The sequence below is a fragment of the Neodiprion pinetum genome, chromosome 4 (assembly GCF_021155775.2).
Source record: "Neodiprion pinetum isolate iyNeoPine1 chromosome 4, iyNeoPine1.2, whole genome shotgun sequence".
NCBI classification, from domain to species: Eukaryota; Metazoa; Arthropoda; class Insecta; order Hymenoptera; family Diprionidae; genus Neodiprion; species Neodiprion pinetum.
In genome coordinates this window covers 36,714,129-36,729,198 of record NC_060235.2, presented here as the reverse complement: position 1 = coordinate 36,729,198, position 15,070 = coordinate 36,714,129, and the positions used below count along the sequence as shown (strand labels likewise).

The window sequence follows — 15,070 nt, the reverse complement described above, 5'->3', positions numbered from 1 at the left end:
AAAATTGGAGCAGCCGAATGAGGCATAGCTCGAATACTTGTTTCACTCGCGGTTTGAAAATTTCAAGATTATCACGAAACGATTCACTTATAAATAAATATCACAGTAATCTGTGTATCGTGATTCAAAATTGCGCTAAGAGTGGCTTCGTGTTATCGAAATGTTCTATAATCATTACCACCCCGCGATTCTGCACCCTTCGACTTGCGATTTAATATAATTTGATGTGATGTAAGAGAAGGAAAAGAAGCAAACGTGACAATAACAAAAGTACGCTGAATGTTAATTTATTCCATTCTCTATTTGTTTCATTATCCTACAGCTCTCTATATCGTTACAAGGTGTACATACTTCGCAATCAAACACGTCGTTAAACTAATTGCAAACACGCACGTAGGTCGGTACCTTATACCACACGATCCAAATGCAAACAATAACGAACATTCCGACATCACCTATGCGGATATATGTATACGTTCCACAAGAGACTTTGCGACAAAGAATCAAGAGGAAGAAATCTACGAAACAATTCTTTATAAAATTCTTCACAATATCCGATACTCGGTTTAAAAAAAAAAAAAAGAGGTAAATTGCCAGTGCAATTTAAATGCACCAGTGAAACGTTCGTTCGACTTGGCGTCACCGGAGAGACGATGATAACTTTGCTTGATTAATTGAACGTATCGACAGACGTTATAAGGAGTAACACTAAAACGTCACCTCGAAGAAATTCCAAATATTCGTTAAACAAGGCGTGCACTTCATTTCGCGACATTTAACAAGTCCGGATCATCGATAAAGTAAGATCGGCAAGACGCGCGCGTTCCTGGGTTTGTTCCGGCACACGATTGATCGGGATCTACAACGTTGTTAATAACCGTGGTTCAAACACTGTCAGTTCAGAACGTAGACTGAACGTGCGCGGTGAAACGATTCGGAAAAGAATTTGCCCGAGGCTTGTTACGGCTGTATAGTGTTACGTGTATATGGGACGCGCGTTGGAAGTGGCGTACAAACATTATAGGTATATATCTGGTGTACAGGCAGCAACTGCGGCATATTATTAGTCATTCTTCAAGCATCCATCATACGTAACTCTATACTTATTCGGAAGACAATAGAAAATTTTAACAGACGGCAACAGCCTCGTTATCAGCAAGAGCAAAGACTCGCGATTCTGCTCAACGTATTCAGGTAGGTACCTATCTACGTACATCCGTCGAAACGATCGTCACCGCAAGTTCCTTCGAGACTTGCACAGTTAAGCTCAGACCCTCGTGCAAAGAAGATGGAAAGAAGCGAAGGAACACCTCCGGCTATAAAACGGAACGCAACGTTGCAGTGGGTCAAGTTTGCTCGAAGGTCGTGATACGGACATTACGGGGTAAGAAACAACGCGATGAAAGGAGCAATTGTCATCGTCTGCAATCGCATCGGTATTGAAAATAAATCCTGCGAGATGTGAAGTATTGCGACAAGTCACTTGAATTTCGATTTTGGTACTACCGCCGATGAAACTTTGTAGGTGTGGTTTTTTTTTTTTTTCTTTTTTTTTCTGTGTCCACCAAACTTCAAGGATAGTTTTTGATCAAGTTTCCAGTGATCTCTTGCAACAATCACGGTTATAATCTGTTTCGAATGATTGAATACGTGCGAGTAACAAAATTTTTTTTCTTCAAATCACGCGACATTTCGTGACGAAGAAGTAGAACGAACGATTAATAAGAGGCGACGTACAACAACGATCAGTATTCGTCACCGAGGCTTCAATCGATCTACTTGTGAATGACGCGAATGAAAATTAATAAAAGTGCCAGAGGTGTGGTTTTTGTTTTTTTTTTTTTCTTTCTCCTCCTTTAAACGGACACTGGAATCTGGAAAGAGGCGACTATAAGTATCCCGATGCACTCGCAATCGTGTCGCGCAAGTAGGAAATAGATATCCGTAGAAGACAGCACGAGACTTTGAGGAAAACGTGTCCTGACCTTTAAAGAGGCCAAGTAATTCCCGTGAGTAACCGTTACTTGCGATGAGGGAACGAGTGGCACAATTGGTATATAGGTATACATTACGCGCAGCCGTAAATGTTATACGTTGGGTTGAAATGAAAATGGGAGGAAAAAAACAGCAACGGAGAAAAACAAGAAATCTAAAGAAGAAAGAGAGAGAGAGAGAGAGAGACGAGCGTTAAGTTGGTCAAATTCTTCAGTTCGCCTCGAGCACCAGGCTATAAGCGCGTGGTGTTAGCCAATCAATAGAATCTGAACCTTCATCAGGTGAGCAGATATAAGCCCAAAGCGCAATACCGTTCCTGGTTGGAGTAAGAGTTTATTTGTAGACCATCGTTGTTCCTGGAGGATAAACAAGATTTCGGGGAATCGCCAAAGAGAGCCGCGTGTGACGTTAATTAATTGGAGCTTCGTCTAGTATGTGACTAACTCGCAAAGAAGGTTAATTTCAAGTGTGACCTTTACGGACCTCGGTGATCTGGCCCTGTATCTGCAAATCGTTAAAACCGTATGAGAGCAGAGTCAAAATATGGCAGGAGAGACCTTCGATCGGTGAGACTCGAATTCGGAACTGCAAAGTGCATTTCAACTATGTCGATGTCTGATATTGGAAATTCTGAAGTATGTATAATGAATGAATAAATTCACAGGTGAACAGCGTTTTCAGTGACTCATAAAATCGGTCATCTGTTACCGCAATTTTGTTGTTTTTCTACATTTACGTCGAGAGAGAGAAACAAATTTCAAAAGCTCATCGAAATTTCAGTAGAGTATCTAAAGTAGAATAGATTTCAGCCAAACATTAGCTCTTGATGTTGATATTTAGAGGTGCCGATTTTGTTTTTTTCCATTTTCCATTTAAATAACACGTAAGGAAAGTGGAAAACTTGTTGCATGTTTCTCTCTCGTCAACGGCTTGACTTAGGAACTATCTGAATACAGATTTTTATAGGAAATTTCAAACTCCATAAAAAAAGTACCGAAAGAGAATTTTCCTAACTCTAACCGAATAGAAGATATTCGAGATGAGTCAATGTTTATAGGTAAATATCTCTAAAGATAAAAGTAAAGATTATCCTGCCACATCGATGCATCACGAATTTCAGTTGTATGTTAAAAGTAACTATTAAACCCAGCAGAAGAAGAATATGATGATTTCTTTACTTTCAATACAAATTGGCAAATATACAGAGACTGTATACAGCATTGCGATGAGAAATGAGACAATTTAGAAAAATACAAACCTACGATAAGATATATCGAAAATTCACGCGTTACTACAATAAAATAAACCGGAAGTGTCGCATAGAGAGTTTAAAATGTTTTATGAAACATAATTTTCGTGACACAGGTTGTTCAAAAAACACCATCAAAAGGATCTTGAGAGTGCGGGAAATCCTTTACACATGTTTTCGGGTTATTGACTGAGTCGAGAGCATCGTTTAAAATCCCTACGCATATTTAATTCGCGATGACAAATCTACGAGACAGTAGCATTAATGTATGGAAACTAACGATAAATAGATTGAAGAAAAAAATTTAAACATTCTTCTCAACACCAGTCGAGATCTCTCCTGCATTTCATCGACGGAGCGTGAATTCGCATCTGTAAGTGAACAACTGGTGTTCCACGTTTCAAGCGTGGCGGTGAACGACTGACAACAAACATCATCCAACCTTCCAAACACCTGTGTCTCCTATACCTATACAAGGATTCTCGTCGGCGATGTATGATATATTTTTTAAAGTTACACAATGTACAAATCCGTAATATACCTCTTACATATCTGCGAAATACGTATTTAAAGCACTCTGGTTCGTGGAGACTGTAAATGCGCGTCAAGAGTTATCAGCACTGTCTTTCTTTTGTCGATTGCATTTACAGCAAAACTATGAAAAAACGATTGCATATATTTTATATTTTTTTAAAGTAATTTTTTTTTTTTTTTTGGGGAGGGGGGGGGGGGGCTTTTGTCTTTGTCTAATTTTGAGTCCAGGTAAGCGAGATACGATCGACTCGACGAACGTATAGCCGAGCCTTTCCACTCTTGCATCTCGTCCCGAGACAGCTGCTGTGCACGTATTACATGTATATACATATATGCGTGTCAGCGTATGAGCGACTCGAGATATCGTGTGGATACATGCGCGATGACGTCATGCAGATGGTAGGTGTACGCAGAGACACGAGTAGGTATATAAATGACGAATACACCGTCCACTCGTATCGTATAATACGCGTAGAGTGAGAAATCGTCCGACACACGAGAGCGAGACAAGCGCCAAATGACTTCATAGCCGTTTTTAAACGTGAAAACCTCGTTTCAATCCGCGAGCCGCGACATTATTTCATTCTTCTTTTCTCACATCAAACGCGCTCTTCGCAAACGATATTACAGGGTGTGCCCTGGTGGTTTCGAAGTGACGTTTATATCTTCAAATATCAAAGACCCATTCTACACCCAATTATACGAACAAAGAAAATCGGCTAAATTTTCACTTGAGGCTGAAATTTGTCCATAATTGCGTGTAGAATGTAAGCGTCGAACCTTTTTTCGTGTTTGAGATACATACGTCAAAGTAGAAATCGACTCCTTGAAAAAAAAAAAAAAAAAAAACCACGAATCCTGCAAAACGAGCGAGCAATTATACATCACAACTCGGTAATGTTCCCCTATGTGAACCAAAATAAGATCGCCTGTTAGACAAATCACTCAGTATATCAACAGCGATCTGCACATTCAGAGAGAAGAAACAACAATTAGATTTCATACGTATTTTCGATACTGTAGCTGTAATCAGAAACTCAGCGTTTCCACCTTTTTCTTGTAGGTAAATAACCGTTGTGCATCGATTCGATTTAAAAAAGACAACCGATTACTTCTACATAAGTGTAATTATTGTGTATTAAAGGAAGGAGGGTAAAAAGAAAGAAAGAAAAAAACCGCGTTAAATGTGGAGAAATAAGTAACCGGGTGTTACAACTCGGGTAGAAATATAAATAAGTTCCCGATACCTTTAAAAATTGTAATCTATATTTAGGCGCGGCTGGACAAATAGCTTCACGAAATCCACGCGATAAGTACCCTGAAACGGTAATAATAATAACGGCACTTTGCCACTTCCGTTTCGTTCATTCCCCTCTCTATTTTTGTTTTCGTATTCCAGATTTTTGCTACATTGCATACAAATATACGTTATACGTATAATGTATGCGAATGGATTTGTACTTTCTTTTCGCAACGTGATAATTACGCGCGGTTTGATACGACGCGAGTGAAATTTCAAAGGCGTAATGCGAAGCAGTAAAGAACAGTGCAGCGGGTGATATGAAAAGTTGAAAACGTGTGGGAAGAAAAAATATTCGAGGCAATGTTTGAAATTTTAATTTGTTAAATGGCATATCGTTATTACTAATGTAACAATTCGCCGTGGTTGATTCGAACATAATTTCAAGTTAAACTTATGTACATGGCATAGATAATTTACACGCCAAAGTGACAAGTGAAGAGGGTGGCTAACCAATCCCTAATGCTTTCGGAAATAAAAACAATACACATCGATGCGGAGATGCAAAAAATATCAATTAAATCGACACGAGTGGCTATTGAAGTTATAATTGACAATAAACCGAGTAATTGGTAGAACTAATTAAAACATTATCCACTAAACGATTGAACAGAGTATTGTTATAGCATGATAAGTGATAAGCATACCCATTCTGTGATCATGGCGTCTCCGTCAGTTTGTTACTAACCAACAATCCAACGATACAGGCTTTGTTTTGTAAGTATAAATTAATATTATTAGCAAAACTTCGAAAACCGTTGTTATATCTTTCGATTATTTGTTTGTTTATTCTTCTTGATAAGAAAAAATTGATATATTAATTCACAAAACACACACTCAATTTCGATTGTTATTTGTGCTTTTCTTTCCAAATACTTCTTCTTCTTCTTATTACTATTATTATTGATATTATTATTATTAAATCGTTATTAGATCAACGAACGCTCCTCCCCGTCTCGCTCTAATTAGGTTATAATAGTATGGTGTCGTTTTTTGTTACGACACTGTAGCTGATGAAGATAATTTTTTTTCCACGATGATCATGATGATGATGATGATGATGGTGGTGGTGGTGGTTGTGTTGCGATATTGTATTTAGTGGCACACATAGTATAATAACGTTAACGTACATAATTCCACTGTGGCATTTTAGTTTTCGACTGATCGGGTTCCATAGATCCGTTCGGGAAACACAAAAACGAACCAACGTTCTGCATTCACCTAACAATATGATACAACAATTGTATTACACCTGGTGATAATAAGCACAACGACTTATTAAAATCATTTCAAACTCTCGGATAAAGCACGCGGATAATACCAACTTTCGGTTACCGGATCCTTGACCGTTTCTATATTATTTGCGTCCAAGGTGCATTGAAAAAACGAATTAGACGTCAGACTTGAGTGTAAAAATAAAATTAAAAAAAAAAGCACAAAGTGGAACCGTTACACGGACGTGTAAAATCTTATCGCGGAAAACAAGGTGTAACCAGAGATAGCTATACTTGTAATAATCGTATCACACATCGCGGTAATGATCTCGATACATATCATGAATCATTTCCTCCGAATACCGGATGAATGAAATTCCTCAAGTGATTTAACAATGGGTCACACGTTATTACACGAAAGAATTTAGCGAATAACGAAAGACACGTGTTTTACAGAGATCGTCAAGAATTTTGATTCGGCAACAAGTGGCGATGCTGCATTGTCGTTTTAAACCAATTATTACACGTACAAGTATTAAATCATGCGCGAATGACGAATATTCGTTATCGTAACAACCTGAACTGGCGAAGAGGAAATTTTTTTTTTTTTTCTATCCGTGAACGCAAAACTCGTCGCTAGATGTAATAATATTTGTCAGTTATACAAGATAAGAATTACACCGAAGAAGATAATCCAGCAAACGACGGTTATTCGATTGAATTTCAAACGGCGCAGTTATTTCTGATCACAAATTTCTAAACCAATACCTTTTCTCTTCTATGAACGATCGAACGAGTTGTTACCGCAATATATATATATATTTTGTTGTTATTATTATTATTATTTTTACTGGTTTTCGGTTCCGCAAACACAACTGGGAAACCGATCACGGGATACTTCCAAGCGTGAAACCGACGTTCCGACCAAGTCGCACTGAGACCGGGTCAGTTCCGTATCCGAGAATGAAAGGCGAAAGACTGGCGAGATTCCCCAGAGCCACAAGTCTGACAGCGTCCTGCACCCACCCCTACGTGGGAGGCGTATTAAGCCGCGGTTACGACCGTCGAGGAAATCCCGAGAGCAGGAGAGAGAACGATGAGTCAAATATTGCAGGCTCGGCTGAAACCTTTGCCTCCCGGCTCTCTCGACCAATGATCGAGTATCTCGATGTAAAGTACACGAGTTGACGCGATCGATTTTTATTTATAAATTAGATTTTGGACTTGGAACCGTGAGCCGCGATGACGACGAGTGAGTTGATATTAATTCCTGGCGTAAAGTCGGCGGCAACGAGTCGCGACAGCGACCGAACTGCAGTTTTATTTTTGCAATGACTTGGCGCAGGTATATAAGTGCAGAGTGAGATTGGTATCGAAGCAATGACGCATAACTGCGATTGCAGTTCGACGTCTGCGCCGTTGCAGCAGCGACAGTTAGGCAGTACCATTAGCAATTGTTACTGTAACCGAAGCGCAATTAGCAAGGCATATTTATTATGCACATTATTTATAATTACGCGACATGTGTCCCGTCGTGTTACGCAATTGCCGCATACCGCGGGCATGTAATATTACCGTCGAATGATCCCCGTGCCTCTGATTTTACAATCTGCATTATCGCTCCCGCGCCACGGCGTCGATTTGTACGATGAAATAATGGAAACCAAATAGATGCGCGTGGAATAATTTATGCAGCGCGATAAATAAACCGCGAGAATACATAGATCGAAATTCGTGAGTAAACAACGACGTACATATACTCGATGATTTAATACAACGCAACGTCTACTTCGTAGGGATTTATTTATTGTACGACGACGAGATAAAAAAAAAAAGAAGCAGAAGACGAAGATAGTCGAGATGTCGTTGGTGGCGGGGAATTTAATCTTAGACAATTTGTGAATCGGCGATTATTCAAATCGATCGTGTGAGACGAAATATGTTTTTGATATTCAAAAATTGACTGTAAAATTGAATCATCAATGTTAATATTTTCTGGTCTCCGTGCGCTATATCTAGAAAGTTTTTTTTTTTTCACACAGTTATAATGGTGTTCGTTTTAATACGAATTATCATCTTTTTCGAATAGCCATTATGTACGAACGCAAGATCCTTTACCGACAAATGATATTGAAACAACATGAACTCGTCGCAAATAAATTGTCCATTCAGCAACATGCAATAATAAACTTGTTTTCAATCGATAGGTTTTCTCATACTTTTGTACTTGAACAGATATTCTAGCATATTTCCTCATCAGTTGCAAGAATGAAAAATGAAAATTTCAAATGAGAAAATAATTCTCGATTAACTTTGCAAGATTTAGAGTGACGCCTTATATATATATATAAGTGTATATTTTAAGTGTAATTTTTTTTTCCCTTAAGATCGATAATACCTTGTATAAGGAGGAATTTATTTCTTCGAAGACTCAAAATTCCAGTTTTAACATATTTTGCTGTAAGAAATTCCCTGAGTCATAGGCTGTGAGGCAAATTAGAACACACGTTATTTGTTTTCCTCTATCCTTAATCGTTGTAAAAATAATTACGTCAGATATAATTCCGTATTATGTATAACAAGGACGACAGTGACGAAGTTGTTACAAAAGTGAGAGAAACTTTTGAGGCTAATTCGTTACTCCATTTGGGAAAGTAGCCCGCGAGTTCATCCGGCGGTAATTCAATCTCGATGGTAAACCTTCCACTAAATTTTACACTCTGCACGTACAAAGTTGCTGCAAATATGTACTTAAATTTTCAAAATTCCCCCGACATTTCGAAAGGATATTTTACTCAATCACTCACTCAATCTCCTACGCAAGGAGTGCAGATATATTATCTCAGTCGGTTTTGTCCCCTGATTTTGAGGCAAAAGGCGCGTGTATGTGACACGAAAAAAAAAAAAAAATCAGTACAATATAGACAGTGGTTAAAAGTATACTGACATACAAAGTGATACTGCAAAAAGTCTTAATTATTATGTAGAAATATAACGACCGCGTCGTTTAAAAAATTCAAACTTCAGAATTGACATTCATTATTGCACAATTGTCTCTCAATTTCTCTCCATTCAATATGGACATTTTTCTTCCAGACGAACACAATGTTACTGACGGTTAAATCGTAAGCCGAAACTTTTACTGCGGGTCAATTCTTTTTTCCCTTATTTAAAAAATGGTGTCATTTTGCATACTTTATTTCAACGACTACTGTAGGTGGTGAAAAAGAATTATGCCTCGTCTTCTCTAGAGAGTTATTGCGCAGTCTTAAGGCTTGATCTAGAAAACTCGAACTGATCTTCAGGCATCGCCGTACCCCATAAACTAGTCACTACCGCAAACACGACTCGGACGTCACGCGAGACATTGATCGGTGGTCCATCCATCCAATGGTAACACGTGTGTTGGTTTTGGACGTCAAAGCTGTTTGACATCGAACAATAAAGAGAAAAAAGACAGGGAATGAAAAAAATTAGTCGTTCGAGGATTGGTTTTTTTAAAACGAAGAAAAAAAAAAATAAATAAATAAATAAAGGTTGACGACAATTTACTGAAGTAAAATTTCCCGACGTTTCCTGTAAAGAAATTAAGAATTTCAAACAAGCTTAGATAATTTTTGGCATCTTTTATGACCAGAAGCTCCAAAAGTTACGTACCTTGAATATATAAATTTGAATTTAAATAAACACATAGTAAACGCGTCGTTTCACGCAAGTAATTAGAAATTGAAGAATACCGTTTCTATTTTTATAAAGCATAGCCGAAGTTTGAAAACGATTTATAAAAAAAATTCTTTTTGCCCCACAGTCCATCGTAATTCCCAGTCTTTTTCCCGTTTTTCCCGGTCTCTCGCCACCTTACGTTCCAGCTTGATTATCTGCACGATTCCACTCCGATGAGCGGGCATGTAGGATACCGACGACGAGGACGAGGACGGAAGGGAAGAAAGAGAGAGAGAGAGCCACGTAGCGCAGCGCCATAGCTTGTAACAATATTATTATATCGTATAATCTACTACTCGCTGCAGATTCATGAAATACACAATGACACGTTATAGAAACAAAGTTGCGTCACGGGAGGCGGTCGAGATCCTCGGTAACGGTAATGGAGAAAGAGAGAAAGAAAGAGAGAATTAAAGAAATGAAAATAAACAGGGCGAGGAGGAGTTGCGGCCCGGCCAGTCTCCGTGACCATTCGTAGAGATCTTGAATCTCCCCAGGGCCGAATTAACCGTAAGGCTAAAAAGGCTAAAAATGCTAAAAAGGCTGTAAAATTATCTTCAGCCCTTCACACTGACAGTGAGAGAAATTTTTGGTTCCGGTTACCGCTCAGTCCTCAGCTATTTTTATTTTTTACCACAATCGAAAAATATAGTTCTAGGTAGAAAATGAAAATTAGTTTTATAGCTGTTACCGGAAAGTCCAGTATCCGTTACTATTCTTTCTAATTACTGTTGCGAAGATTTAATGCTTGTGGAACAATAAATTGACGTTAAAGCCTTATCAAACTAAAAAAGTAGAGTAAACGTCAGAAACTGATTTTGCGTTGCAATAACCAAAAAAGGATCGACGATAGCGGAAAATGGTTAGGCGTACCTCGTTTTTCGTAATCCCAACAATGTTGAAACAGTTTTCTTAACGATACCTGTTTTACTGATTTTTTCCAGTTACTGTAAGAAATGAAATTTTTCTCAGCGCAATTATCAAGATCAAATTTTTCAAAATAGTACCTACATTTTCAAAAACCCGGGTATTCGAACTCTTAAACTTTACCAATAAACAATCACACGAATATCAGTGTCTCGCTGCAATCCGATTCCGAAGATTTTCCTCCATACGGTTCGAGAATTTTGTGCACCACTCAATATTGTAATACAAAATGTGTTTCCCTGCACAATACTATTTTATACAAAATTAATTACGTAAGAGAAATATCACAGTAAAAATGTTTTACTCGACCTTGGTAGATTTAATTTTCCGCCACCGCTTCTTAAATTATACAACCAATTGGACCATCTTGCAGGATCGACACTCGGCCTTTTTTTGCAGAGCAGCCTTGGGTATCGTGCCTCCTTAATCCGGGTCTGAATTTTTCTCGTGGTTTTCTCCGGAAACCTCTTATCGGGAACAAGCGTGCATTATTACTACATGTTCCCATATCGCCTGACCTCGTATTAGCCACGCTACAACTTTTATTCATTTATTTATTTATTTATCTCTGTTCGCTGTATTACTCTTTTGCTTTTCTCCATAAATTCGGTTACATATATTCTAATTTGATATCTTGTTTTTTTTTTCTTTTTTTTCTCGTGACTATACTCTTATTCTTTCATTATACGATAACTTACAATCGATGTTTTTTCTCCCGCGTAGAATATCCCAGGATGGAAAATGATCGTTGGGAATTAACGACCTTGAATAAGGATTTCATAAAACTGTAGAACTGAACATTATGCCGGGAGCATAATGGTAGCATGAAGGCAATTAAAAGTAACAATCGTAGAATATTCTAGATGATTAAAAGTGGGATGATTTACGAATGAAATTATCAACCAAATCAAATTTTCTTGACATTCAAGCAAAATTTTACATGTCATACAAACTTTTCGCAAATAATTCATATAGTGCGTAAGTTTGTTTTTTCAATATTATTTAATTTTTTTTTTAAACGAAAAACGTTTCCCTGACTAAGTGTGTTAAGGTTGCATCGATTTCCTCTAAAGTGACTCGATTCGACGACGCGTACATTACACGTCTTTGGAGCAATGATTATTTCTTGCCAATTGTGTAAAACGACAAATGCTCAATGCAATTAGACACCGACATGGTTAAGACCTTAGTAAGTACCTGCATCCGTTCACCGCGGAGAGTTCACCAATCGAATCAACATTACAAAGTGAATTTAAATAATACCTTCTTTCCATATCGTCGATTTCCGTATCCAATTCTAAGATTGTTTTTTTTTTCAAAATTATCAGTTACCTACAGGCAAAGTCGACAGCATACGGTATTGACTATATATATATATATTTATATACACGAATAAAATAATTCATTCACTGTTTAAAATCCGCGATGGCGTCACGCGCGGTTATAAATCGGCCTTGTCCCACTGCTGGCTGCATCTTTATTATTCCATTTCTGGTCTCGAAATAAAAATTCTCTCTGCCTTCTATACAGGGAGTGGCTTTCTCGCATGGGAACAAGTATTCTAATCAACTGCTGAGACTGCAAATCGATGGACGTATACAAGAAACTGGTGCAGTCTCGTCAGATGCGTTGGACATTATATATATATATATATAATTGGATAAAATTACGGTTAAATAGAGAGTCCCGTGAGCGATTTATAAAGTCATTTATATATAAACCAGCGTTTCCTTGTCGGAACTTCTCGATTATCATTCAGCATTCATCGCGTAACAGTTTTGTATGAAATTTGTCTCATTCCCCTTCTAGTATAACAATATGAGAGAAGTATAGCAAAAAAATACCGGGTCAAGCGCGATGAATTCGATTGGTCAAAGTAGCTTCCGTGATTTGTTAAGTGTACATACAATCCGAAACGCAAACCGCGTTACGAATCCATTCATGCTGCAACAAGGAGACCCGCACACAATCAGTTCTGATATTTCCGTCAATGACGACAATAAAAACGACAGCGTATCGGAATACAATAATCTACGAGAAGGCCCGAAGCCGATTCACAATGTCCTTTCGCCAAGGATCCGCGGCACTGCCCTGACCTACGAACTCTCACGGTTTATCCTTTCGAAAACGACAGAAGGATTGACATTACAAACGTAGGTCTTGTTTGTCACGTAAATTCACATTGCGATCGATGTAATCGATTTAAAAAAAAAAAAAACCTCTTTATTCGCGATCTTCATAAATTCGGAAAGATGTAAGAAGATACTTGTAATTGCGTTAGGTGTATAAATACGAGTTATAAAAAAATTATAAAGAATTTTTTACAAAATTATCGAGCAAAATTACAAGATTTTCGCGACCATAATTCAAGTCTCACCAGCTGTCAGTTTAGCGAACGCTGCAAAGTTGGAATTGTGACATTGAGGCTATATTTGCCGCGGAATTGATCTTGTCTCGTACAGCCTGAAGTGCTCCGCGTGTAGATATGTGTGCGTGTAATTAGGTAAAGCTACGGAGAGACCTCAAGGAGAGACCTCCACTGATGCAAGACGGCGTAAGGTACACGACCTTACAATAATACATACACATATATATTCTATACATACGCATGTATATATATATATAAACCACCTCGTCACAAATTTATCATTACATATTCTACGGAGATTTATTTAATATATTTATTAAGGTAGACCTACCACGCGTAGGTTGTGACTTAAAATTACTCGAGTTATTCCAAGCACCTTACGCTGCATTGTAATAGTACGGTATCGAAAAGTAATGGTCGATGAGGTTAGGCTATTCGTATGACGTCACCGTTCGGTGTTCTTGCCTTTCTCGCGGGTCGAAAACGGTTCGATGATTATTTTCAACTGCAAACTTCCAGACAGTGTTGCGAATCGTAATCACGATGATGCAAATGAGTCTGCTGCGAGACGAGAGTAGGAGAAGCTGTCACCTCGTGATCCTCGCCTTCTCCGCACATCCATTATACACAATAATGTGTATTCTGTTACACGAACTTGATTAAAATACACGCGAAATTGAATACACAAATAGCTGATTCTGCACAAACTCCCTTGTTTAAAATACTCTGTTTATTATTTATTACAGTATTTTTTCTCTCTTTAATCTCATTATATACTATCAATCTTTTTCTTTACTCTTCTCTCGGTTATCGCGAAAAATTTTTAAACAAAATTATTGTCAAACGTTCGAAAGTTAGAATTAAGCGTTTATTAGAATGCAATAACTGTTATACGTACGTATAATGTATTCGTTTGAACGTCTGTAAATCATGGTCAATGTTGTCGACAGGCTACTTCGACCATTTTATGATCAGCGTATAAGAGAGATAAAAAATCTCGAAAAAACTCGTTATCCGTATAGTCCATAACTTCTTTTTCTATCATCGCGTTAGATTTTTTTTTTTAACATCTTTATCTCTGTATAACAAATCACCAGGAAACTTTCTCTCATTCCGTGTCGGAAGAAAGAAAAAAAATGGTGATTAAATTTATGTCCATAGGCGGAACAAGGCGATAGTTTGTATTTTTAATCGCTCATACATTACTAATTGCAATCGTCCCCCAAGAAGGGTCAATCTTTTTTTTTTTTTTTTATATATTTTTTTTTTCTCCTTCACGTATACTTTATATCTTTCTTCATATTTCGTGGATCGCACGCTTCAAGCAAACTGATCCGTTACATCGCGTGTGCTTAAAAAAGTTCAAACATAGCAAAACAGCAGAAGTTGGAGCTTTCCAACAATATTACTATTACACGATCAGGTAATATATCTTATATCAACGCACTTGATTGGCGAGAAACTTAGAAGCTGGCGAAGGTCGTCGAGACCGATCTCTGCCGGTCACGATGCAGAAACCGCGGAGAGAAATAAAAAATTATTCCGCGGTTCGGTTTCAATCTGTATTGTTAGAAAAATGAAAACCTCGTTATATGCATAACAACGAATAAAGATGAAGCAATCATATCTGGGAAAGAGTTCGTAACAATGACAAAGAGATTTTCTAAAAAACAAACAAAAAAAAAAAAAATTGCGGTAATTTGTTCACGATTTGTTATTCTTTTCTTTTTTCAGCCATTTAATCTTTGATACCTACACAC

At 37.7% G+C, this 15,070-nt stretch overlaps 1 protein-coding gene across 7 annotated transcripts in view; it reads right to left on the bottom strand.

Moving 5' to 3' along the window:
• Window positions 1-15,070, bottom strand: part of dia (diaphanous related formin 1) — a 43,489-nt gene that overhangs the window by 11,919 nt on the left and 16,500 nt on the right. Inside the window, exons 1-2 of one of the 7 annotated variants that reach the window (XM_069135612.1) lie at window positions 7,144-7,270; window positions 6,209-6,299 (exon numbers count right to left, since the gene is read on the bottom strand). The exons of 3 other annotated variants lie outside the window; for them this stretch is intronic. In XM_069135612.1, coding sequence (XP_068991713.1) covers window positions 6,209-6,295 — 87 coding nt within the window. In that variant the 5' untranslated portion in view covers window positions 6,296-6,299; window positions 7,144-7,270. Of the gene's footprint in view, window positions 1-720; window positions 907-5,725; window positions 6,163-6,208; window positions 6,300-7,060; window positions 7,271-15,070 lie in introns of those variants that run through there. 3 more of the 7 variants (XM_046622828.2, XM_069135617.1, XM_069135615.1) reach the window with 3 other exon arrangements.